The 27,848-nt window shown below is 32.8% G+C and overlaps 1 protein-coding gene across 1 annotated transcript in view; it reads right to left on the minus strand.

Annotated features, from left to right (window-relative positions):
- The window catches only part of LOC129218408 (tyrosine-protein kinase Src42A-like), a 192,560-nt gene that overhangs the window by 8,864 nt on the left and 155,848 nt on the right, over positions 1 to 27,848 (minus strand). The window contains exons 2-7 of the mRNA XM_054852660.1: positions 16,907 to 17,028; positions 16,223 to 16,386; positions 13,956 to 14,124; positions 12,748 to 12,906; positions 1,361 to 1,539; positions 27 to 183 (exon numbers count right to left, since the gene is read on the minus strand). Coding sequence (XP_054708635.1) covers positions 27 to 183; positions 1,361 to 1,539; positions 12,748 to 12,906; positions 13,956 to 14,124; positions 16,223 to 16,386; positions 16,907 to 17,028 — 950 coding nt within the window. The remainder of the gene's footprint in view (positions 1 to 26; positions 184 to 1,360; positions 1,540 to 12,747; positions 12,907 to 13,955; positions 14,125 to 16,222; positions 16,387 to 16,906; positions 17,029 to 27,848) is intronic.

The raw sequence follows: 27,848 nt of genomic DNA on the forward strand, positions 1-27,848 counted from the left end.
TACAGAGGATGTTTATTCAAAATTACCAGGATATGGTATCCTTCCATAAGTAACAAGCTCAGTTAGAAGTATACCAAATGACCAGACATCTGATTTGATGGAGAATTTACTGTAATTGGCTGCTTCTGGTGCAGTCCACTTGATAGGAAATCTAGCGCCCACTCTAGCTTCATATTCATCCTCCTAAAATATAAATGGTAGTTTTTGTCTCAAAGAGGAAATAAAGTTCCAATGATTTTATTTAAAATGCAAAAATATACACACAAACAGTGTTGTAAAATGCAATCGTATTTATGAGTTGGGGTAAAATAACCGGACAAATGACTTGAAGTCATAAATGCCACAGCATTTTTTTTTTTTTTTGAAAACGTAGATTCTCATGAAACAAGCAGGCAATTATTGATATTTTATGTATTTCAAACATGACATGTATCAATGTTTTGCCAAATTGGAAAAAAAATTACTCAATCAAACTCTAGAAGATAGTTTATCTTTAGCACAAAAAAAAAAAAAAAAAAGAAAGAAAGAAAGAAAGAAAGAAAAAAAAAGAAAAAAAAAGAAGCAACTTTTTCATGAGTTTGACTTTTACTAAGCTCTACAAAAGTATTTAGGTTTGGGATAGCAGTTGGAGAATCATTGAATGAATTACAGACCAGAAGTGATAAACCAGTGAGGTTTCATTTACTTTTACCCTTAACACTAAGAAGATTTCACACACAAAACAAAATTCAAAAAACCATTTCATATTCAAATATGCACTATATTTAGTACAATGATGAAAATTACAGATTCTTAAATCTGTTTATAATTTGTAAGTAAATTACATGACTTTACACTTATTTTTGTATTGAACTAAAGACTTTTTACTATCAAGTATAGGTTGAATGGAAAATTACTAAACAATATGCTTACATCTTAAGTACAACAACACACCATGTCGTGTAATTACATTCAGTAAGAAGTGATAGTAGAATAAAATAAGCAATGTGACACTTGGCCATACCTTCGTCCGCTTGGCACTGAGATGTTGAAAACAGTGCCAACCAGGTAAGCAAAATGTTGAACAAAATGACCAATTCAATGAGAGATTCCTTTAAGGGGCAAATGTTGTCACCAAACGACAACCCTCTTTGTTTACTTCTGCTATCAAACCTCCCTCAACATACTAAATTTATGTAAAAAATTTGCATAGAATAATATTTGAGTTAACTACATTTCTGCCACACTAATGTTTTCCTATGAGATATAATATCTGGACAAATAGCAAAATTAAATACAGAGCAATCAATAAGTTGTAATATTCTAAATTCTTCAGCTTTGTAAAAAAATATAATTCAAGATTAAGTAAAGCAAACTATACCTTAATTAATCTAGCTAGCCCAAAGTCTGCAATTTTAACAATGTTACTTTCACCAACTAAAATATTTCTTGCAGCCAGATCCCTGTGAATATAATTCTGTGACTCCAAATATGCCATACCAGATGCGATTTGAGCTGACATGTCAATCAACTGTGGCAATTTCAAAGTTCTTCCACGACCTGTGAAACAAAATATATGCATTAACAGTTTGACTACAAGAAAAAAGTAAGTTTTCATAAGCTTTTCCAGCTGGAGTGCTGAGAACACAGTACTAATAATTTGTTATAATACCAATAGAAGTTTACACGTGATTTATTGAAGCTAAATACAATTATGTGTATATACAAAGATAAAAATACATAGTTAACTGCAGAAAGAAATTAAAGGAGTTTTCCAATTTATAAGAGTAAGAGGTTTTTAAACACTGTGGAGCCGAAGAAAGAAATAGCTAATCATAACCAAACAAATTATAACCATTGTCTTTTAATGCATGTAAGAATATAAAGATGATAATTCTGTGCAGACATATCCTTTGGGAGGTCATTTTTGCCTACAATTCACAAAAATAAATAAATAAATAAAAACATTGTATAAAAATGTATCAACTAAATTTGTAGAGAGTACATGTTGATTGTCCTTTTCTCTCATGAAAAGAAGAGCCTGATTATATGCCGTTTTGAAATCAAATACAATGACATAATAACAGTAATACCGAAAAAGCTTCAGAAAATACACCATTCGACTGCTGCTCAGAATCAAATGACATATGGTGATTACTTTAACAAAAAGCCATCTGTAAGACACTTCAACTAGGAGCAAAAAATGTTTTCTTGATACTTAATAGCAGAAATAAGATGCATTTTCCTTTTGGATTGGGGAAGAGTTGAACACTACTCTCTTCATTCGAACGAAGTTAAAATTACCAGAAGTAATTGCAAGACATGTTCAAGTGAATAAAAGAACATGATATAAGCCTCATGTGTTTGCAGTGTAGTCATTCTGATGAATAAATTGGAGAAATCCCGCCCCCCTAGCCGACACCTAGCATATCATGATATCCAGCTAAGAAAAGAAAAAAGCAATGAAGCCAATTTGAGCCATTTTAATAATGCAAAGAAAGAAAATCAATAACTTTTTCTCAAACACCAGCTTGTCTTCACTGGCACTGTTAAAATGGCCAAAGCACACATAAATTTGTAACCTAAAACAAAAAAGAAAGAACCCACTTGAACTTTGCATCCCAGAATCATTGAAAGTGAAAGTGGATGAACAATTTGAAGAAATTATAGACTTTTCTCGAATGTGACACCGAGAAATGCTTATTTCATTGTGTCAAACAAGAGATGTAGAAGCATGCAACTTTGAGTCAATTATGGAGGTCTGAATGCTGTGACAATGCTAATTTTCCTAAAGAAGATAGAGATGAACTATTCAGTCAACTGAGAGTACCAGTATACTTAATATCAAATGGGTAGGGGAAGCTGCTGTACCCACGGGGGGGTTGTGCCTAGGGACGTTGGTCGGGTAATTCTGGGTATCATCGAGAGGGATCCTAATTTAGGTTCAACGTGTATGTCACAGCCCTCTCCAATACCCCAGAAAGTTTCAACCCCATCAAACGAACATTTAAGATTCTATCGCATTTTTTCGGTTTTAGTATGACCTAAGTAAAAAAAAAAACAATTTCTTTTTTTTTCCGTCCGTCGTGGATTGTATTATTCATTTTTGTTGTAAGTATCATGTTTCCCTACATTTTGAAGGTTTTATATCTGATTTTTAATGTTGTGAAACTGTGGTCTTGTCGATGTGACTGACTTGCAAAACCAAAATGGTATACCTTTGTACCTAAGGACACACAACCATGTGTACCCACGGACAGCAATTTTTAGTGTCCTTGGGTCACACTTGAGTCTTCTTACGATATGAAATACCTCAAAATGGTGCCTTGTCATCAACGTTCAAAATTTGCTTTTAACAATAATGATGAATTTGAAGTAGGGCTTGAAGATATAGTGTTGAAGTAACCCCCACCTGTTGTAGGATCTTCAGACTGTCAATCCCACCTGTTTTCATTTGAAGTCGACTTTTCTAGATTTTTATTGATTTAATGTAAACTGAGTTTTTGTGATGGGTTAATTATAGTTGAAGGTTTCAATTTGCACATAAATTAAAGTTATTATGTAGGTACATAGAGAGCCATACCGAAGAATATAGAAAGGGAGAAGAAGTTCCACTTCAAGACCAGTTCTTAAGCTCCGCAGAGAAAAAAAAAAACTAACGGAAACATGATTTGAGCCCAAAGCCAACATTTAGGAACAAATAACATGGATGCATCGCCAACAGTGATCTGGCTTGGCAGAGGGTTGTCATTTCCTCCCGAGAGTGATTCGACACGACCCCTTTGGAGATTTTAAAGCCTTTTGTATCTGAAGATTTGAAGAGTTCCAGATGTTCAATCGTTCCTCTCTTTTAACAAATGTACTCATTTGCTACTGTTGAAAAACCGCAACTGATTCCGCGATTTTTCTCTTTGAGTGGGCCTGGATGAAGTGTCATCGCGCCATTCGACCTCTGAGCTAAGCGATGGGGGAAATTTGTTTCTTCACTCTTTGGGACAGCTTTAAGCGTTGTGTTGATTACGCAGTTCCGAACTGACGCATCTACTAATCAGAATAAATTCGCCCTAAATTTCCCCTTTTACTGATCATTGAGGGAAGAAACATTATTCTTTATTTCCACATTTGCTGATTTATATCATTGAGGTTGTAAAAACAAAATAACCTTTTTGGTCTGCTACGGGAGTAGTTTTAAGGGAGTATTCTTCTTATGTTTGGAGCTCTGAATCAAAATATGAAATCAGTTTTTCTCTAGCAGCTCTACTTTTCAGATAATTTCAGCTGTCCAAATAATGCAGTTTTAACTCCATTTTATGCATTTCTAAATCAAAGTGTAGGCTTCTGAAACAAGGACTCCTCTAGCATATTTGCTCTGCTATAGTCAGTTTGCAGTCTAGTTACATTCAGAAAAATTCACTACATGGAGTAAATATCTAGCAAGTTTAGTAACAAGGCTTCAATGAATTACGGTCAACTTGTAAGTTCTTGCAAGGCATATTTTCGCTTTGCATGATGTGTGACGAATTGGATTTTTGTATATAATATTTTCAGGACCTGACTAATGTAGACCCTAAACAAACTTTTTTGGGGGTCCTCTACAGTTAAACCTTATAAACAAAAGCATTAATAAAGAATCAGGGGTGGTAGTTTCAGAAGTGTTGAGGTGTTAAATCACTTATTCAAAGCAACACACACTTGTACACATAAAAAACTGTAGATAAATTCAGGAGAGAACCTTAATTTTCTTAAATAGAAACTACAGCAATTTTAGTATTTCTGGGGCTCTTAAAAATTGGGGACCCATCACCCATGGATAACAGCCTAATTGGTCTGGTTGGTAATTGAGCTCTGATTCTTTTGTATAATACACTATGAATAAAAATTCCATTACTTTTTTTTATTTGATATATGGATGTAACTTAAACCCATGTCACAAATATTTCAATGATATGTTTTAGAAATTTGAGCTCCAGCGCAAAAATTGATGCCCCGTAAGAAATGCTTTGGTGAAACAGATTCAACGTGAAAATGCAATTTCAGACCGTTTAGTTACATTCATTCTAATAAAAGATTAAACCTACAATAAAATGTGTTAGCATCTCACCCCCCCCCCCCTGCACATCAACTCCACTGCAACCTGCAGTGGTTATCCGATTTCCCTGCTTTCCTTAACAAGGAGGAACAAGCGAAGTCTTAATCACATCGTATGCAATACTTCACACTTCACTAGGGCATTTTACGTCGAGATCAAGTCCACAGAGAAGTTAATTGGGTCAACGGAAGAACATGGACCAACGAGACCCCACCTTACCCCTAGCCTGATTTTTAGTTGATAAGGATACAATGCGAACATTTATCGTTTGAAATCTGAAGACTTTTATTGTCCTTAAGTTAAAATTGCGGAATAAAACGCAAATGTGTATATCGACAAGGAATGATAAAATTAAAAATAAAAAAACCCCAAATTGAGTCGCAACTGCAGAATCAAGAGGAAAAATTGAAAATCCTTTTAAAAGTCTTATATTATTAAAAATCAAAGTTTTTTTTTTTTTTTTTTTGCTATTAAATAGAAATTGGCAACAGATAAAAACTTTAAATCATTGCTTTTAATTTCCTTGTTGGCCAACAATGAATGGGGTTGCTTCCAAAATTTTAAAAGTATTTTTTTCTGAAAGAGCATGCTTAAAAACACAGGATTTGACCATTTTTTAAATAATTTGTTTAAGTTTAATATTTAAAAAAAAAAAATGCTAAAATCTGTGTGCTTTCATTGTTTACATTTCTTGCCGATGACATCACAAATGACGAAATGCCATTCTGTGTTGCCATTCACAGAGCTAAATATTTAATTCAAAGCTTTACGCACGTGTATTGGCAACAATATGGTTAATAGCAAGCACAGAGCGCAATTTTAATTCGCTTCTTGATTATCATAACGTGGAAACGCGGTACAAAGATGCGACAAAGAGCATCATTTGTGACGTCATCAAGACCACGCCTTGTTTGAAAAATCGGACATATTAAAAAATTAATTAAAAAATAACTGTTGGGAAAATGAAAGAATTTTCTGGGTCCATGTTATTATTATTTTTTTTGCTTATTCTATCAATTTTAGTGACTAAAAGTACAACTTTTGACTGAAGGAAACAACCCCATTCGGTTATCAATCGCGTGAATAAAGGCTTAGCCGTTATTAAAATCTGCTTTAAAAAATGTCATAATTCGAAAACTATGTTTTCACTGCAAAAATCGCGAAAAACATTTTAGAGGTTTTTAATTAATATCTTCGTTAATTAATGTCATCCAAAGACACAACCTAGCTAAAAACACTCTCGATCAACTCTCCTTTTGAATTTTTTTTAAAAAAAGCTGTCCATCCGTTTCGGCGCTATAGTGCGACAGACAGATAAACACACATAAACGTCAAACTTATAACCCCCTTCCTTTGTGTGTCGGGGGTTAATAATACAACATTAAAAAGCACAGTTGTGCAGGAACACTATAGACACGTGTTTCTATGTTACAAGGAATGCCTTAATCAATGCAAAAATTTGAGCTTATCCGATAAATCGGAGCAAAACCCTTTGGAACGGCCGGAGTCGAATCTTATCGGATCGTGTGTATCTCATTCATGAGATTCATATTCACCATGAGATCAAATTTTTGCATTGATAAAGGCGTTCCTTGTATGCCGAATTTCTTGTCTGCACTGTTCCTGCACATCTGTGCTTTTTAACACTGTTTTTGTTTGCCTTTCTTTTTAATCACAAAGGTATTATTTCCTTCATATTATAAAATTGGCAAAATAGCGTTATAACAAAGGGGTGCCCACGTAGGGAGGGTCATGGTTCAGATGACGCCATTAAAAATTTTAGGGGGTTGTTTTGAGGGATATTTTTCTTTCTATAGGAGCTTTTTGTTTTTCGGGCATAGGGTCTTGACGACATTTAGGGGTGGGGGTGCGCCCTTAATCTCAATAGGGGGGGTTGTATAACGGGAGCTCAGATTATAAGAAAATGCATATGTACTTGAATAATTGCAAATTGCCTATCTCTACTATATCAGTGATTACAACTGATTCAAGTGCTTTAAGAATTACTGTGAAACTTAGAATTGGATAGGGAGAATGTCCATCCGTCTATATTTTTCAGGCTAGCCAAATTGATTTGCGAAGGTAATTCAATAAATGATGAATTTTTTTTGAAGATCTTCTAACAATTGCTTTACAACAACATAAGGGGTATTTAGCACGTTTGGGAAGAAATAACAGACGTGTTTAGCATTTAACAAAAGTCTAGAACATTGTGACTGCAAAAATCCACAGTGAAAAACACACGAACACAATGAAAAAGTATGCTTTGGTTTTTCCAGGAACTAAAATAAAATATTTAGAATTCGGATGTTTAGTTCTGATGTAAGTTGGTATGCTAATTAATTAATATGTTGAAGTTTGCTGATCGTTTATTTAGTACTTTTGATATAAAGTTATCTTACCCTCCAACCCACTAGTACTCTCATTTTAGAATTAAGAGGGGGAGGGGATATGTAAAAGGTCAAAATATCGCATAAAATTAATAAGTGAAGGAGGGGGGGTTCACAAGCGGTTTCTTTATAATATCTGATATGAGGGTCCACTGACTGATGACAGGCCCTGGTGTTAAGCAAATTGTGATTTAAAAAAAGGACAGAAGAAAAAAAAATTTCGAAGTGAAAAACAATGAATGTTTTCTTTTTTCCTGCAAAATTAATTTATTTTAAGGATTCAAAATTTTTACTAGTTTCATACTTTTGCCCCATTCTAATTTCGCCCCATTTCTTTTAAACCACGTGTCGATAACATAATAACTTACGCTTAACGATTCTACAATGACTTTTTTACTACCCTTTAGCAATGAAACATCAGACAAATGAGGCTTAATTACCTCCCTTTCAGCGCTTTCTCAAAGGGGAGAGAATAGAGAAAACATCTTCACCTCCAGATTCGCATTGCAAATGCAGCGACATCAGCATTGGCGATTTAGTGCCTTTTCGACCATTCAAGCACACTTTTTCCCAAACTTGTCTCGCCAACCTGTTCCTGGATATCGGCTTTTTGGTCGACCACTATTCCGTCAGGAGTCGAAACGTATGTTACATACGTTTCTACCGAAGTGGGACATCTTTGCGTGTGAAATATCTTTGGCCATACTATCATGAATCTAGTTTTTTTTTTGTTTAAAAACATATGAATTATGAATAACATCATTAACTCTCCTAGGACTAATAACTTTTTTAAAGAGTTCACTGATGTTAAGGATTAAGGAAAATTAAAAAAGGGGGAAAAACTTTGATTAATTTTCAAAGTTTAATTTCTGTTGCATATTTTATTTAAGGTTATTTTCAATGGACGTTTGAAGTATTTCAACATAAAATGGCTTTTGAAAATGTATTGAGTACAATTGAGTTCCTCAGACCTAGTTATATATTATTTTCTTATATTTCCATGGGTACAAAGGCACCTGTCCGCAGGGTGAACAGGTTGTTGTACCCACGGACAAAAAAGATGGTTTTGATGAAAATTTTTTTGAAGTTGAAAGCTTTGAGATTTTCACTTGACAAAATATTGCCAAATTAGATGATAAGCTGTAGATTCTGCCAGAAATTTTTTCCGATCGCTTATCCATTCCCAGAGACGAGCAAAAATTTAAAAGTAAATTTTGTCCGTTTGTACAGCAGCTTCCCCTATTGAGCCATTTCCATGGAAAAAAGATAGCAGAAACCTAATGTCGTACATAATCTACCAACAAAAAGAGACTGTTCAAAGTTACGAGCTTTGAACTCAAAAATTTACTAGCAACATTACAGTGAGAAAAACAGAGCAGTGTCTTGTTATAGGGGCTGGCAGCTCCAAACTATGGCTGGTGATTAACAAAGTCATAATTACTAGGTCTGCTTAATTACACTGTGGGAATTTTCTATGTATTTGCATTTTGCGAGTTTCTAATTTTCACACATTTTTAGATAAACGCAATATCAATAGTTTAAATGTATCATTGTGTAATTCAGTTCCAGTATTCTACCTAAAGGGCTTATTCAACTTGATTCTGTTTGATTTGATTGAAATCTATCTAACCAAAGTGTAGTGAGAAATTTAGTTTCTGTGGGGTAAAAGAAATTTACAATTGATTGTATTTGATTCCATCGAATTCTGTTACAGTTGAATATGCCCCTTAATTTTACACTTAAAAAACTTTTTAACAATTTATTTTGCACTTTTTACTTTAGAAATTAAGTTGATAAAACCCCCCAATAAAATGTTTGATTGGGTAAAAGAAAGAGAGGACCCGGAGGAATAGGACATTGCTGCATTTATTTTTCGATAAAATGTGGAAAAACTTTTCCAGCATGTCCAGTAAATGTAGCGCCAAGAGTCTACAGCTACTACCCCTGCTGGAAATAATTCTTCCTATTTCATTTCGGCATGAATGCAGCGCTCTCCCATTTCTTCAGATTCTCCCCTGCAGGAAAAAGATGTCAGAGAATACTTTAAGTCAATAAGGGATTATTTATTTATTTATTTAATAACGGTGAGGGTTTGACCGTATGTGGTGATCGGGGAGAACAGAACAGATCATGAGTGACCATGCACTCGCTGGAACAATTTTGATATATACAGAAACACATACAAAAGCATAAAATCATTAAAATAAACAAAGTATACAAGTGAAAATGAAGTTAAATGAGACAAGGATGGCTGGTAAATACTATATAAACGGCAACAAAAGTTCCTTGAAAGTTATTATGCCTGACATTTAAAGTCTTCTGCTTGTGATTTGAGTAAAGAGATTACTTTATGGATATTCTTTTGTGAAACTGGATGTGATAGAATGCGTGTAAAACTTTTGGAAAAAGAAAGGTTAGAATTGTAAGTGCAATAAGGGATTAATAAGGTTGCAAAAAATGTTTCTAACATGTACTGAAGGGTATTTTTTCCTAAATAATAACTAATGAAGAACTAATGGATTTGGTAGCTACTAAAATAAACCTACATGTAATCAAGCCTTTAAAATTTTCAGTTATTTAATGTTTTAACCCAGTGATTAACAAACGTCAGTTCTGATGCTGGTGGAGAAAATTATTTTATTTCTGGTGTTCATTTTTCTGACATCTGGCAGGTGAGAACTGAAAATTTGAAGTGAAATTCTAAACTTGTCTTTAATTTCTTTGGAATGCCGAAATAACACTTAATTCAAAATGTACATTTTGCCCATTTCAAGTAGTTCTGACACGAAAATATGACTGTGATTCTGAATTACAATTTCTGTGATGAGCTATCTCTATCGGGGGTGGGGGGGGGGGATGGCCTGAAATTCTTGAGAAATTTTCAAGTATGGCTCTTTGGTCAAAGAGTTTAAAGACTCCCCCCCCCCCCTTTTTTGAGAATTTGCATGAGCTTTTACAGCATCAACTTTATAGCTATCTTCTCCAAAGATTGGAATGGGCATCTTCTTCATCCTAAGTTAATTCTCACAAAGCTTGAGAACCAAAATTTCAGTTATTCAATGTGAAGAGATATACTTAAGATTAGTTATTTAGGACAAATTAGTTATTTAGGACATTTAATTGGTTCAAGAAAATAGGATAGGGATCTAGAAAAACCTGAAGCAAGAAAAAGTTTAGGTTGATCTACATCTGCAAAAGAACTGGAGCTTCGTAACTATTAAGATATTATATTCCACATTTTTCTGACCTTGTGTATAAATTCATTCATTTTAAGAAGAGTTTTTGACTCGATTCATGGACTCTGGGGGGCATGACTCTGTTTTAATCTTTTCAACAAAAAAAAAGCCACCCTCCCCCTTGGTGGAAGCATTTTCTCTCACTTCTCTTGTTCCTAACAGAGCCCCTTCCCTCATTTGTTTTACAATCAGATGCATCTTAAATTGGTGCAGCTGCTTGCCTTTTACAAATACTGAAACAATATGTGTTCTGTTGCTGCTTACACAAGTCTAAAACTGACCAAGATACAGTAGGTCTTTTCCGAAATAAAATGAGGCATTTGCAATTGTATAGAGATAAAAATGAAAGTGCAAAACTATTTACACTAACCATAACCTTTTACTCAAAGGGTGCAACCCTTGTTATAACCTGTGGGGTACCTAGGCATTGGCAGGAGTGGCTCTCGCCAGGGGCGAAAGAGCATGAGGGGCGGCAATTTTCCAAGATTATTCCAAACAGTTTATGTTTTTAAAGTAAACTACTTTAATGACCTTTTTGTATAAAAATTAATATGAACAGAGCTAGAAGAGGGGAAAAGCCTGTACTTAATCCTCAGAAAAAAAAGAAGATTGAATGTATGGAACTTTGGGTCAGCTTAATACATGTACACAACAGTGGAGTATCTGAGATGACTTTCAGCTTCAAATGATTCCTCTATTTTCGGAAGGTGACAGCATTTGAACTCTTGATGGGAAAATAAGAATTTTGAAACAGTTTTAAAAGAAGGTAAACATATTCTCGCCCTACAAACATTACAAGATAGTCTAAAAGTGAGTTTTCAAGCGACAACTTCAACTCTTAATGCCCTCCCCTTCCCCTCTCGCAAACCACATAAAAGATCATCTTAAACTTCGGCTTCAATTTCGAAACTTTTCTGAGGGAGAGCCCACGAAAACTCCTCCCCCTAACATCATCAAAGGTTGTACATTTTTGGAGCTTCAATTTTAACAAGTTTCTGGAGAGGATCTTGACTTTCTGCTCCAACTAGCATCACCATGATATCGTCTGAAACTGTTTTCCTAACCGTAATTTCAAAAATTTCCCAGGGGAGAACACCTGTAGCTACCTTCCGGAACCCCTATTTCTGAATGAATGTTTAAATAGAATTAGATTCCTATTGTTAATACTTAGATCTAATTTAGTAATGACTCCATTCTCCCTCAGAAACCCCCCAAAAGCTGAATCCACTCTGCATCTCTCTCAACTCACATATGTGTTGGAAAGAATTAAGAGCTTCCGAGCTTTTCCTCTTTCCATACGCACACGTGCCAGTTTTGCCTCTTGCGACGGATCTGCCTAAAATAAGGCCCCCCCCCCCCCCGAGTTATTTTTTACTTCTCATATTTCTTTTAATTTTCTTATCATAATAGAATCCTTCTAAATGTTAACTTTCATTTCACACTTTTTTTTTTAAATTCCTTTTCTTGCTTTCAGTAAATGAAAATTTTGTTTATTCTAATCCTCTGGTGTTTTTAAACAAAAATTTCAAAAAAATGCCCTTTAAAAAAAATGCATTGTTATAAATAGTACCCTGTGTTTGGTTCAAGAACAAACACTATAAATGTTTCATAAATGAATTGAGAATGTTGTTGATTTGGTTGAATTTTTAATGAATTGAGGTACTGAGAAGCAAAGGGATGCAAGTGGCAAAATTTAAAATTTGGAGATAACCGGTACAAATGGTAGGTTAACCTCTCCTCTGTCTTGGGGCAAGAGATTGTACTAGTAGCCCGGTAGGTGCTGCTGTACAGCATGATTTAGAAAAAAATTTCAATGAAAGCCTACCTAGGATCTGATCTTTGTTTTTTACTCAAAACTTAAAATAGTCCACTTGCATCCCTTCTCACTGCCTCAATTGGTACGGGAGAGGGGAGCGGCCACCATTCCTAAGGTTTGCCAGGGGCACTAGATCCTGTAGGTACACCCCTGACTGTTTGATTTTCAACTATTTTTCTATAACAAAATACTACAAGAGAAAATTAACAAAGCAGGAAGAAATTATGAAGATTTTACCTTGCAAGAATTCCAATAAGCTGCCATTTTTCATTAGTTCTGTAATTATATAAATTGGTTCTTCCAAAGTACAAACAGCATATAACTGTACAAGTTTTGGATGTCGCAGTTTTTTCATGATTTGTGCTTCTGCCAGGAAATCTTTTGGATCCATTGTACCTAGAAAGCAATTTTACATTAGTTAATTTTGTAACATTCCCTGTAATTTAGTACAGTGGTTTCTAGTTACAGAGAAAAGTTGATAGAACCATTCCTTTGCACAGAAATCTAGATATCGTCTCAGAGCAATAGTTAGACATCTAATCCCAGGAATAACCCTAAGATATCCTACTGTTGCTCTGAGGAGACGATATAATACAAATACAAGTTTCTTTGTCAGGCACTCAGATGCATCTCAAATTGGTGTGGCTGCTTGCCTTTTCCAAATCAAAAATAAAATTTTTTTTGCTGTTACTTACACAAGTCAAAAACTGACAAAGATACAGTAGGTTTGGTCAGAAACAGAATATGAGGCATTTGCAATTGTACTTGGCTCAAAAAAAAAAAAGAAGAGGTATTTCATTCAGAAAATTTCTCTGAACAAAAAAAGACCTTCAAATTGTGGATCACTCAGTACATACATTATAACTCTCACATGTTTTCTGAATGTTTATCTATCCTGTAACCCAAACAATTCAAAGTACAGTAAGAGTGAAAGAGTGCCTTTTCATGAATTATTAAAATACATATCTTCTTATTGCACAACAGGTATTTAAGTTTTAGAGCAACACTTATCTTAATTAAATAATTTCAAAATTTTGAGGATTATTACTCTGCAATCCTAACAAATGCGGCGTTTTTATTTTTATTTATTTTTTTTTTAAAGATTAATTAACTGTTCTAATCTAGCAATTTTCAGTATGTTCTGCAAAGTTCAAGAACTGCAATAATTAAAAAATTCAGTAGTGCACTGAAAATTTCAGATATATTAAACAAAGTGCACATAACCTAATTTATGGAGTGTAATGAATATATTTTCAGATTTATTACATGCATAATGACCAATTAGGATTAAAGCTGAATGTTCATAGGAACATAGCTTTGAACACAGCAATTGCTCTTTTCTACGCTTCCGAAGCAAAAGTGGAAAATGCTACTTCATTGACATTTTTGAAGAAATTATAAAACTAAAATAACTGCTTAAATATTAATTGAAATTTCTAAATCACCTGTTTTAAGAGTTTTTATCGCAACGGGTGTGGTATTGTTCCACAATCCTTCCCAAACTTCTCCAAACTGGCCTTGTCCGAGCTTACGAACAAACTTGAGGGAACTTCGATCAATTTCCCATTGGTCCCGAGTGTTATGTGAAAGTCCACCAGTTGTTGGCTTCTCAACCTAAAATAAAATTTAAAATAAAATACTTGATTTAGCTAAGTATATATATGAAACAAATTAAGCAGCAATGGTCTTTTCTTTTTGTATAATATTTCAAATCAAATGTTCAGTTTCAACATAACAGTTCATTTTACAATGGCTACAAGGTATAGGCATATTAGAAAATTATAAAAATGTACCATGATGGCATAATGTAGAATTAAATACAGTCAGTTCACAAAATAACTAATTAATATACTACATAAACATTAGAGCACAAGGCTGTTGATTATTCAACAGATTTGATAAGAATTGGGGATTCCAATGCTGAAGAGATCAAACTCAAAGTAGCTTTTTCTTTGTTTCTGGCATTTTATTTTCTGCTGTTTTCAACACTTTTTGCTTCTTTGTGCTAATTCTTTTCTTAGTTTACAACCACTTGTAAATAAATAAATAAATAAATAAATAAATATATATACATATATATAAAATTAAGCAAACAGAATTACAAATATTAAACAAATTATAAATAACAAATGATGATAAAAAGGAAAAATGCAAACAGCTATTAAGTAGGAACAGATAAAGAGGGAATCCAGAGTTCATCAGCCGTGGAGGATTCATTAATTATGGTCAAAAGACCAAAATGGCTCTTGGTGTGGTCTTTTCAATATTTTTCACTTTTATTATTATTATTATATATATATATACATATATATACACAGTCAAACCTCGTTGTCACAACAACCGGATTTCACGACACTCCGGATGTCACATCACTTTTTCGAAGTCCTGAACTTATGCCATACAGTTTTGATGTTAAGTAGTCTGGATTTTAAGAGTTTTTTTGGGCAACTACGGTTACGACGACAATTCCAGCTGCACAAATTGGATCAAGTATTTCTTTGCAATCGAAAAAATTTCCGTAAAATAATTCTGGAAATGTTTTTTGTAGGAATTTCGGACTCGGACAAGAGATTTGATCAGGCATGACCCCTTAAAAAAAGTGGCGGACGAGTAGATAAGTTCTGAAAAGTACAGGTTTCAGACTTTGAAAAGAGGGACAATAGAAAGGAATTCAAAGTGGGTGGATTGTAATTTTGGATGAGGAAAACAGCAGAAGAAGAGAAAAGACCGTAGCTACCTTAAGCTGTAGGTGGTCACTAGAAGCTTCTCCCATGAGAGAAAAAGAGATAAGAGCTCCTCATTATATTGAAAAGGGACACACAACTCTAAAGTGGATAAAAGAATTAGAAAGGGTTTTTTCACCTTCGAAAGGTGTGGGTAGGCAGTGAAAATCTAATCAAATTGGGGGAGAAAAGTGAAGAGTCTTGAATTCGTTTCTTTCTTGCTGATAATTTCGTGGAAAGGAAGAGTTAAAAATGTTGTTTGAAAGTTTAGCAAACACTTATTGGAAAGTATTGTAGAATTTAAAAAAAAAAAAAAAAAAAAGTGAAGTTTTTCTTACAAGAATTTTTTGTTATATTCACCAATAACTCAAATTTACATTAGTTGAATTTATTTAAAAGCATAAACACTTTAATTTATTCATCAAATCTAATTTTAATGTGAACTAATGTTTAATAATGAATTTTTAAACTATTCCGATTATGACGGCACTTTGTTGACAGACCCAAAGATGTTGTGATAACAAGGTTTGACTGTGTATATATATATATATATATATATATATATATATATATATATATATATATATATATATATATATATATATGAAGATACTTTAAAATTACATAAATGCTGAGACACTGAACACTTTTCGGTGGCAAGTAAATTTGGAAAATATAAAATCTCAGACAAAAAGTAAAACAATAAAACCTTCTTGGTTGTTAAAGAACAATTATAGAAGGAAAAAAAAAAACTTGAAAGCACAGCCTTTAAATTTTAAAGAGTAATCTCAATTATAATGGGTATACTCATTAACAAACTTGCTTTTCCAGTAGTAAAAAAACAAAAAAATAATCAGCTTTTATTTTAACACTGGTACAAAATACGATTTTTACAGGTTACAAATTTATATTGTTTAGCAATTATTGGCATAAGAGATCCCATTTCTGACCATATTTATAAAATATAATTTGAAAATGCTCCTACTAACCTGAACACAAGGTTTTCGTAAATTAACACAAAGACCATCTGCATCTTTACTATAGTGTTCAACAAGTTCTTGTAAAGTACGAAAAGTTGTTCTGCGAGCAATAAAAAAACCTCCTTCATCTAACTGACGAATTCGATAATGTTTGACAGTATCACCATCTTTCACTGTGGGAAAAAAAGAGATAACATATAAGTATGTATATTCATAAATAGTCGACTATATACATGACTACTGCATATTATGCGCTTTATATAGGTTATCTTATCTATTCATGTTAATACAACATAAATTATATTTTTGGTAGTTTGGTACAAAAGGAAGATATTGCTTTTTGAAATGTTTTTGACAAATTGTTTTTGCAGAAGTAAAGTAAAAATACTCTATTTATGGAAATAGCCTTTTCCCAAAAAGAAATAGATTATCAACATATCTCACTTTTTTCTTTTTAACCAAGTCAAAGACATTCTATATCAGTCAAAAAATGCAGGTTTCCACATTTTCTGGAAAATTAAATATTTGGCGAGCAAGAGTATCCCACTCAGGCTATTTTCAAGAAAAAATTTTGGTGGGAACCCTACGTGCAGCAATGAATTTTTATTACCTGAAATAGTGCTGTTTTTAATAAAACCCATGTTTAGGTTTTAAATGCAAGTAACACATGAAATTTTAAAAGTTGATACCAACCAGAAAGAGAAAAATCATTTCTTCGACTTTCACTATCTCTAATCAAGAAAGCTCCATGTTCATTTTCAGCCAACAAAAGTTTTTTCTCCGCTTCAATCCGCTTGATTTTTCCAAAGTACCATCTAAGAAAGTAATGAGAATACATATTAGCATATTTAACCAAAGCTAAAAAAAAATCTATACACAGAATACATATAGTAAATAATCAAAAAATTAATGTATTCATTAGAATTTATCCTTATTACATATTTTTTTCCTCACAAACCAGCTTATACAATAAACGCATTACATAATTAAAATGTGGAACACATTTTCACTAACTGCTTTAAAACCATATGGTAGAATTTACCACACATACGCAAAACAATATACCAAAACTTCACTACAACATCCGAATTTTGAAATTTTAATATTTTCAAAGCAGTTTGTTGACATTCAAGTCCCTGGTGCTATACATTTATACCAAATTTTTATGGTGTTAAAAAGGATTTGACTATAATTCTCTTGATGCTTCCCTCCCCCAAAACCAGCTTTTTAGAAAAAGGGCAGCTAATTTCCTTTTAGTGACATAAAAAAGGGAAACTTTTGCAGGTTTATAAGTATTTGGAATGAACAAATGAATAAATGTGGCAATTTTTCTTCCATAAAATTAAAAAAAAAAAAAATACAATTATGAAATAATTTTTAGGAATATTAGAAAATCTGTATTATTAAGATTTCCAAGCTGAAAACAGAAGAAATACGTATTTCAAACATGTTTTTAACAAAATAAAAGTGTTCAGAACATTTAGAAACCCATGGCAAGCCTCAGTTTAGAGGAGAGGAAAAAAAAAATTGGGTCTGACAAAAAATTTATACACTCATGTTTGTGAAAATTACAACACCAAGAAGGAATTATGCAAATGAACTGAAATTCACAGGAAATTTATAGCATCATAAGAGATGCAAATGGTTGGAATTACAGAGGCATCGCGCGTGCGTGGACCCAGTTACTTCCTCTGAAATGCGGCATAGAAGCTGTATATAAAGGACTGTAAAGGTTTTTTGGAATCATTGTATGATTATTTGCCGATGGTAGATGTTTATCTAGTACTCAATATGCCTCGTCCACAAAGCAGAGCGTCATATGAACAAATAATGGAGTTTGAATGGGGCTGCATGATCTGCATGTGTGAGGGTGAACTTACATGTGGAGAAATCAGTGCCCGTACATGGTGTAATACCTCAACTGTGATGCGTATTTCTAAAAGATGGACAGAGGACGATGGAATTAGACGAAGGAATCGTACCAGCCCAAGCAAATGAACAAAGCTACAGGATTATCGACACCTATCCTGCTTAGCTGTGAAGGTTCGTATAGCGTCCTCTAGCGCAGCGTTGGAGTATGGCTACAGGTGTCATATTTGCTGCGTCCACAGTTCGTCGACGTCTGCTGCTCCAGGCCCTGCATGCAAGGATTCCCCCATAGAGGACTAGCAACAGATCGTCCTCTCGGATGAGCCCAGATTTAATCTGCACTATATCGATGGACTTGTACGCGTCAGATGTTCCACATGAAAACGTCACCTCCCAGAGTGTGTAATCCGATGTTATACCAGCATAACACCAGGCGTCATGATCTGGAGCGTTATTAAATATCAAATGCTATGCCATCTACTCCAAATTATGGGCAATCTCAATAGCGAGCACTACTTCAGGGACGCTGTGGCGCCGGAGGTACTACCCTTTCTTCAGAGCATTCCTGGTGGAGTGTTTCAGCAAGAAAATGCACATCACATGTCGCACGTAACCTACAAGTGTTCTTTGGTGCACGACAGGTGCCTGCCCGTTCCCAGATAGCATGATCACTTGCGACAAGTTTGATTTTTTCTTGATATTATCTTGTTGTGTCAAACTTGACGTGACTGGTTAGCGGCAGACTTTCAGCAAGTTGGGCGGCACCACCGTAAACTACTCTTGCAAACGCTTGTTTGATGGACACTTGCTTCAATTCGGACACCCAGCGCATGCGTGGTAGTACATAGTCTACGGTTCGGCGCCAAACACGGAGAAGCAAACGAAGCACAGGGAGCCATGATGGATTGACGAAGTAAGCTGCACGTTGGAACAGCAGAGAAAAGGTATTTGGCTGTTTAATATTTATTCAAATGCAATTTTCTTTAAATTATAATTCAGAAGAATGCACTGGTGTTTATATTTTTTTACTATCACGATTCGCGTCAAATCATTTCTTTGTAGCGTAGCACATGTTTCAAGCTCAATGTTACGCGTTTAAACTTGATGCTTATGAATAATTTTGAACATATGCATACAGGATGGCTTGAATACAGTTGGTAGCAATCTTTATTTGACAGATTTTATCAAACCGCATTTTTTAATTCGATCGACTGTCGATGCCTTAAAACGCCAAAATAAAGTTTCAAACTCTATCTCAAATATACCTTAGTGTTTTTTTTTTTTGGCATATTGAATCCTTTCTTTAAATTAAAAGCAAATTATTTCATGCAAATAAAATGAAAATCATTCCTAAAACAAAAGCAAATCAATAAGTATAGTTAATGGGAAACTTTGTTTATCTGCAATTTTACAAAACTGATAACTTAACATTTGACCATCTGAGAATGTTCTTTTACATTAAAATTAAGTGGAATGTGATAATATTACAAAGCAACAGTTTCAATTTTTTTGTACTATGGTGATATACTACATAGTCTATTCCAGTCAAGAAAAAAAATACCTCTGAAAATCAAAGCATATGATAATACAAGCAATTTTCCAAAATTGATTCTCAAATTGTAATGTTTTGTTGTAAGTCAAAAATTATTTTTGGTGTTATTAAATCATAACGTTCTTGTAATTAACATTTGAAATATTAATTGGGAACTTCGAATATTCTGTGCAGTATTTATTTAATTAATATTCAGCTCATTTGTATTTTTAATATTTTTCATAATTAGTCAATTGCATGCAGGGCAAAGTGAAATAATTCATTTCCTTTACTTATTCAATCACTTACCAAATCACCTACGTATTCATTAATTAACTAATTTTTCCTTAATTTAATAATTCACTTTTTCACTTATTTTCTTATGCATTCTCTCTCGATTTAATTCACTCATTTATTTTCTTTGTATCAATTAATAAATTAATTTATTTATTAGTTTATTGTTTCATTATCTTTTCATTAAGTGAATTATTATTTATTTGATCATTATTTTGTTAGAAAAAATTTCTCACAATCAAATAGAAAATATTTTATTTTTCACTTTGTCCCATGAAAAAAAAAAAAAAAAACCCGGGAAAAACTTCTGCTTTTTCTCGAAGGCTAAATTTTACTGCCAATAATAAAAAATAATGTTTTAACGCAAGTTTTATTTTATGTGTAATGTTATTTCCTTATATATTGCAATTTAAAACAAATTTCCTATTTGTTCATTTTGAAAAAGCTCATCTTAAACATTTCGCTTTGCCCCGTATTCCCCTACCTATTTATTTTGACTTTTATGTTTTATATTGAAACAGTTCTTGAATCAGGTGTAATTTTTTGTCTGATTAATGCAATACGACAAATTCAAATATTTTTATTAATATAAAATTGAAAAAAAAAAAAAAAAACTGGGCATTTAAAATTTTTATTCCGACATTTTTTTGTTGTTGTTGTTTTGACAAACATACCCAGCAGGGCATGTTAAAATTTTTAAGAATTTTGTAGCCCTGACCTATTATTGTATATTTAAATTTGTTAAAATTCTACTTGAACTTTTCTTCTTGTTAAACTTATTTAAGGTACCATAGAGTCTCGAAAATCAGATGTAGTTGGGGCTCATGCCTCCTCGGTTACAACGTAGCAAAATATTTCAATTTTCAGATGTTAATGAAAATCATTTCATTCTAACTAAAAACATTAAGCACCTCAAATAGAGCAGAACCCAGAACTTTTAAGACTTTTGTATTTTGAATATTCGGTTTGTCTGCTGAATAGGCAGTGTACTGAATACCAACTGAATATTCAGTGTATCACTAAAGCGTTAGTTTTGCTTCAATCTATATATTAAATAAAATTCATAATTTTGTTAATTCATTGCGAATTGTATTCCTCTTTAGTCTTTTCCTGAATACCTGGTAAATTTATCCATTTTACCACCCTGGCAGTGCCGACGAGAGGCCATGTCAGCTTAGTCTTAAACTAGCGACCCGTCCTTTGAAGGGGCCCGGCTTGGAATCGCAGTAGACTTTAACAAGCTAAATGGGGGGATGGGGCCCCGATGAAACCGACAAGTGGCTTGCTTAGCTCATGGCTGCCTTGCACCCTGGATCAATCGTACCTTTTTTTTTTGTAAAAACTTCTAGACAGAATAACTACGAATATACTATTTGTTCTTCTCATTGAAGGAATATTTTATACCAAATTAAAATGCAGTAAATTAAATGTATGATCTTTTGTGAAATATTGATTATAAGCATTTCAAATGAATGTGTTTTCTTTACCAGTCTTCAATCCCAATTTTCAAAATATTGGTGTATATTTCATTCAGTATAAATTTTGCCCGAAGTAAAATACTGCCATTATTGTTATCAGGGACCCTCTCAGTTTCCTGATAGGAACTTCAAATTTTACCGACTAGTGAAATATGGTTATTCACACTTGGGGGGAGGGGAGGAGACTTGTGAACATGGCATGTTTTACATAACATTAATCTTGAAAAAATCTCAAATAATAGCAGTCCCAGTACTCGATCTCTTGGACAAATATTTGGAACAATGACATTTGTTTCTCAGGTCGAAACTTCTTCCTTTGAGCAGCTGTTTTATGTAATTTCACCGTTTTCTTTTACTTGGGAAAACATATTTCAAATTGCTTAGACAAACTTCATTATTGCAAATCGTTGTATTGTTCTTTAAAATATGATGCATGTCCTGCCTTTTTTTAATCATGTTCATATGAGTCCCAGGCCTGTTTATATGTTCTCCCCAAAAAGGGCACATGTAAGCAATTAAAGACATTTTTTAAAAAGTTCATGACACAAAGAAAAGGCTACCTATTTAATCTTTTAGATATTTTGGTGTTGCAAAATTGATAATATTTTTTTGAAAAATAAAGAAATGTAAAATATTGTTCTCATGTGTCCCTTTCCCCCCTACAACCAATGAAAAGGAATATTTGGATATTTAAAAACTTGCAATTTTATCTCCAGATTTGCCAAATCAACAGCTAAAATTTGCTGAATATGGGATTTTGACTAATACCTCCTTTCGGGGCATTCTGATTTTTGTAAATGTATGTACTTTTCTTATGGCAAAACTTCAAGTAAGATGCAGTGCACATATAATGACATATTTATGTGTTCACTTTTTAATTGTTTTGATTTTGTTCTTGCTTTTGTAATCAAGTATTAATTCTACTTTTTCCTCCTTTTTTCGAAAATATCCTACTTTTCGACACTGAAAATGTTCTATGAGCTCTGTAAATTTTATGCCATCTTTCTAGACATGTTTGTTGCACAGCATGATTTACATTTGCACTGATTATTGTTAATTATTTTGAGAAGCTGTTGTAAAGAAATGGTTTAAAATTTAAAAACATTTCTTTGAGATCTCTATACCAAAAAAAAAAAGGAAAAACATAACTTTTGTGTTTAACACGAGGCTTGAAACATACCTGTGCAGAATGATTATTCTGATAATTATTGTAGGATGTTTTACCTTTATCGAAAAAGTTTGCTTGAATAATTTCTTTTTTGCCTATGGATTGCCAGATGATTTCATATGTTTAATATGTCTTTATTTCGGAATTCAAATTAAATTGAATGTATCCTAGCTTAACTGTAACTTAGTTTAGCTTCTAGCAATAACTTGTTTTTATTATTCAAAATATTAGCTCCATTAATAATATTTGTCTCCAATTTTAAAACTGGTTATATTTCCATAAAATAATTTTAGTCGACAATTTCAAAATAGTATTCTTTTTTGTTGACTTTACTTTGAGCTCTGATTAAATGTATTAGCAAATATAGCATGTCCTGTTGTTTATTCTTATGTTTTTTTTATTATAGCTGCTTGTCAAAGGGTGTATAAGAATATATGGCAGTTGGCATCAAGAAATAATGTGAGTTTTTGAGTACAACATTTTTATTTTTATTAATAAACTTCATAAATAGGATTTTTTAAAGCTGGTTTGTCAGGTTGTTTACCATATCTTAGTAACCGCAACCTATCATATTTCCCAAGTTTTATTGAATGGCTTTATATAAAGTATTCAGCAGCAGAATAATTACTTCCCCTCTTATTTGCTTTCAAGGTAAATATTCATTTTCAATTCACTTTTAGGGGTCAAATAGGTGTGCATAGATAATACTTAAATGTATTTAATGTTTAGTAAAAATGATTGTTGTTTTTTTAAAATAAATGCATTAATTATAAATAATTTAAAGTTAATTGGACAGACTAGATAGTAAATAATTGAAAATAACATCAAAAAAGAATATCATGCACTTGTATATGAGGTTAGCTCTTTTTGAAAATCTTGTATATACATCGCATTTAGCATGTAAGCTAAATTAATGCATTTTGGCTATATCAAATATATATGCTAGCTTGAATTTTGAAAGAAAAGGGAGGAAAACACAAAAATTTTTGAGTATGCACTGAAAATCATATTTTAAACTTGTCATTTCATTTTACTTCCTATCAAGTTTGGACCAACCAATTACCCATTTAAAATTTCAGCAGGATTTATGACAGCTATTGCAAGTTTTTAATTTGTATGTTTTTTCAGTAAGCTTTTGTTCGCAAGCAAATTTGAACGATTGGAGTTTTTTAGTTTAAACCGGCATTGTATTTCTGTCATGTTTACAAACCTAAGCTTGTTTGGAAGTAATAAATCCTACAATTTGTGTGGGGAATGCTACAAGTAGGTGTTGACAAGTCGGGATTTTTGCTTTGAGGAAAACTCACCAAATTAATTTTTTTTACTATTTATGGGGAATGTGAAGGCTGGATTATGCTATTAAACTATCATTTCTAAATTTTACTTAAAACAAAGTATGTCTTCTTTCAATCAAAGATTTTCAACAAACGTGAAATATTCAGTATTAGTGGTACCCGCACGGCTTTGCCCGTAATAGAAAAATTAAAAGATCTTTTGGTTCGCCTGTATATTTACAAATAATATATGGTGAATTTTCTCGCCAGTTGACTTGTACCCATGTTATGGTTCCACGTTATGATAATTTTGTATCTCGCCAATTGGCTTGTGCTCATGTTACGGTTCCACGTTATGATAATTTCGTAATTTACTCGTTCATCTTACTAAAATTTTGTTCTAAAAATTGGAATAGAAAAAGAACCACATCGAATTTTCGAAAAATCGCTTCGAGGTGCACATCCCCATACTACAAACTAACTTTACCAAATTTCATGAAAATCGGCCGAACGGTCTATGTGCTATGCCCGTCACAGAGATCCTGACAGACAGAGGAACTTTCAGCTTTATTATTAGTAATTTTTTTTAAGTTTGCTGATACAGTGAAACCTGTTAAGTTGACCACCTGCGGTGCACTACTTTAATGGTCAACTTACAGAGTTTGATTTATATGAAAAGGGCTAATTCCGTGCCTGAAAAAAGCAGTCAACTTAAGACAGGTGGTAAACTTACAAGGGTGGTCAACTTCACAGGTTCTACTGTACCTACTTTTAGTTACTCTCTTAAGTGTTTTGTTAGGTGCTTGTTTAGGTTCTTTCATACATAATTTTCATCGTGTTCACCAACAATTCCATCAATGTTAAACTTAATTTTTATTATTATTTTCATTCTTTAGCTGAATTAAATTTTGAACTTCCATATGAGGCAGTGAGATTGCAAAACTCCGTAGCTCTGCAAAAAAAGTTATTTTGCTCTGCATTTCACAGTCGAGCGTTCAAAAGCATGAGGCATGACATAGTGCTTAAAACTGTCTTATTAAGTAAAAAATAATTGATTTTATGCAGTGTTTAAAATGATTATTATAGCTCAAAAACAATTTTAGATAAGTGTTTTTGAGATTTAAAGTTAGTTTTTTGTTGAATTTTATGCAAAGTCCGATCTGCTCCTCAAATTCACCACAGATCAGGGTTGAGTTTTGGACTGTCTAAAACTGGTTTCGGACAGAACAGGCGGTTTTTACCGTCCAAAAATACACTAATCTGTCAAAGTATGCTAAAGCTAAAAGTGTTATCAAATCAACTCATATTTACTGCAATATTAATCATGCATAAATAACAAAAAGTCTTTTAAAACATGTTTCAAAAGTGAAAATGTCTCCAAAAGTAATAAAACTTACCAGCAAAGATTCTTCTTCATTTTTAATAGAAGTAAAAAACAGAAATTGTGTGGTAACAAAAGCTCTCCATTGAAAATATATTTCTCTTTAAGTTAACATTAGCAATTGGTGGTTTTCAAGTAGCACCTTTAATGGGAGTAGGGTTCATAACTGGGGAACTATAGTTTATGTCTGTCTTTAAGACTACTGTTAGCAGAATTCTTTAATGAAAGTAAAACTTATAATTTTTCTACAATGCTTTTTTTTATTTTAGGACACAAAGACACGAAGAAAAGTGTGAAGAATCGATGTATTATAATATTCTGTAAATACTGTTGGACAATTTGTGTGTAATTATTGTTAATAAACAGTCTGTATTGATTTATTATAACTGTCTTTTTAAATTTATTTTGTGTTTGCTGAGAATAGGGTTACCACAATACTGAAAAGTCTCCTTAGAGTAAAAGTTTATTTAATTGATGCTTGTGCCATATATTTATATCATAGAAAAAAAAACGTACAAAAATAATTTACTAGTAATTTATTCTCCATATAATTTAGTTTGAATTGTACGTTTTAACAAGTATATTTTATTAAAATAATAACAAAAATTAACATTTCTGGAGAAGTCCACTGTATCAATTCAATGTTATTCGGTACAACTGGTACAATTTGATCTATACTTTACTTCCTGTGCTCAAATTTGTTAGAAGGTCGCTATGAGACCATGAACTAAATGCCAGTTCAATATCCAAAAAACAAATTAATTTATTTAATATAATGTTATGTTGAATTTGGGATTTGTTTTGTGTTCATCTGCTTGATAATCAACTGTTTTTTATAAAATTAGATGAATGTATGATCACACATTAGCAAACTTTTTACGCCTGAATCAGATCCTACATAGTAAATAATAAAGTAAAAAAAAAGTCTTCAAATTTACTTGCAAATTGGGCTTAAATTTACATTTACCTGTATATAATTAACATTGTATTTACAGCATTCGATGAATGCATGAGAATTTTTTTTAAAGAAAAATGAAATGCCCTATTCAAATTTTAATTGGTAAATAAAGCTAGTACAGTGAAACCTGTATAAGTTGACCACCTGTGGTGCATTACTTTAGTTGTCAACTTAAACAAGTGTCAACTTACAAAGGTAGGTTTATATGATAAGGACCAATTCCGTGCCTGAAAAAAGCGGTCAATTTACACAGGTGGCCAACTTCACAGGTTTTACTGTATTACATTGTGTAAATTGGGATATAAAATTTTGAAAAGGTTTTAATCCTTTAATAAAAAACAAGTGAGAATTTGTTTAGAGAAAAACATTTATAAAATTAGCAGTTGTTTAGCTTTGCGTTATAATTTCTGCAAATTTTCTGAAAACAAAAGTTTTGTTGTATCAAATTTTTGTGAATCAGATCAAAGGTACTGTTAACTTATTGCAAACTATTACAAACTTCTCTTGGATGCATTACATAAATATTCATTGTTTAATTTAATTATATTTTTATAGTATAAAATATGTTTCTACAGTTATTGCTAAAACTAAAATTAATTGTTTGCTAGAAATACTACTAATTTTGAGACCTGATTTTTTTCAAAGGAGTGTAGTATTATAAATTCAAATTTTTAATACAATAAAGTTTGTTCGATTAAAAATATTTCTGCAATGAATACAATAAAAGTATGTTCTAGTTTGCAGTGGGTTCACAATACTTTTTGTTAAAAAAAAAAGGCTACTTATTCACTAATTTGTGCAAAATTTGGTACAACAAACTTTTCTATTAGTTTGCAGAAAATTTTCAGAATTTGATGCACCTAAGCAAATTTGAAATGAACCTGCAACAGTTCGATATGACTTACAGGACAAACTTGCTGCAAGTTCAGTTCGTGGGGACTACAAGGCTTGCATCAGACTTGCAAATTTGTCGCATCCATTATGATGCAAGTTTGCTGCAAGCAAAAAAATGCTGTGCAAATTTGATATGAACTGGTAGCAAATTTGATATGACAAAGCTCAGTTTGAAGCAAACTTGTCACAGCGAAGCTTCAGTTGCTTTGAACTTGCAGCAAGTTTGATACCACAAAAATGACTTTCCTACTGGTTTGCAACGAACTTGCAGCAAACTTGATAAGACTTGCAGGACAAACTTGCTGCAAGTTCACTTCGTGGGGAAAGCAAGACTTGCATAAGCTTGCATCTCGTTTGTATCTGACTTGCAGACTTGTCTCATCCAATTTGATGCAAGTTTGCAGAATTGCAAAGCAAATTTGTTGCAAGTTTGATGCAAGTTTGCAGAATTGCAAAGCAAATTTGTTGCAAGTTTGCTGCAAGCAAAAAATGCTATCTGGGTTGCGTTGGTCGAAGACTCGCCCATGTGTCTCGTCCGACAGTGGGTATGAATCAACTTTGGCTTCAGATTAAAGTCATTTGGGATACTATTCCCAATCGTTACATTCAGCACCTCTCTGATTTGATGCCAAAACGTGTACAGGCTCTCATACCTGCGCGAGGTAGCTACATTCGATATTAATTTAGGCCTGTTATTTTCATTTCATTGATCTATAATTTTGATCGTTTATTTGTAGCACTATGAGTAAGTTGTGCAATAATTTTTTTTTCCTTTCCAATGAGTCCTT

The sequence above is a fragment of the Uloborus diversus genome, chromosome 3 (genome assembly GCF_026930045.1).
Source record: "Uloborus diversus isolate 005 chromosome 3, Udiv.v.3.1, whole genome shotgun sequence".
Classification (NCBI taxonomy): domain Eukaryota; kingdom Metazoa; phylum Arthropoda; class Arachnida; order Araneae; family Uloboridae; genus Uloborus; species Uloborus diversus.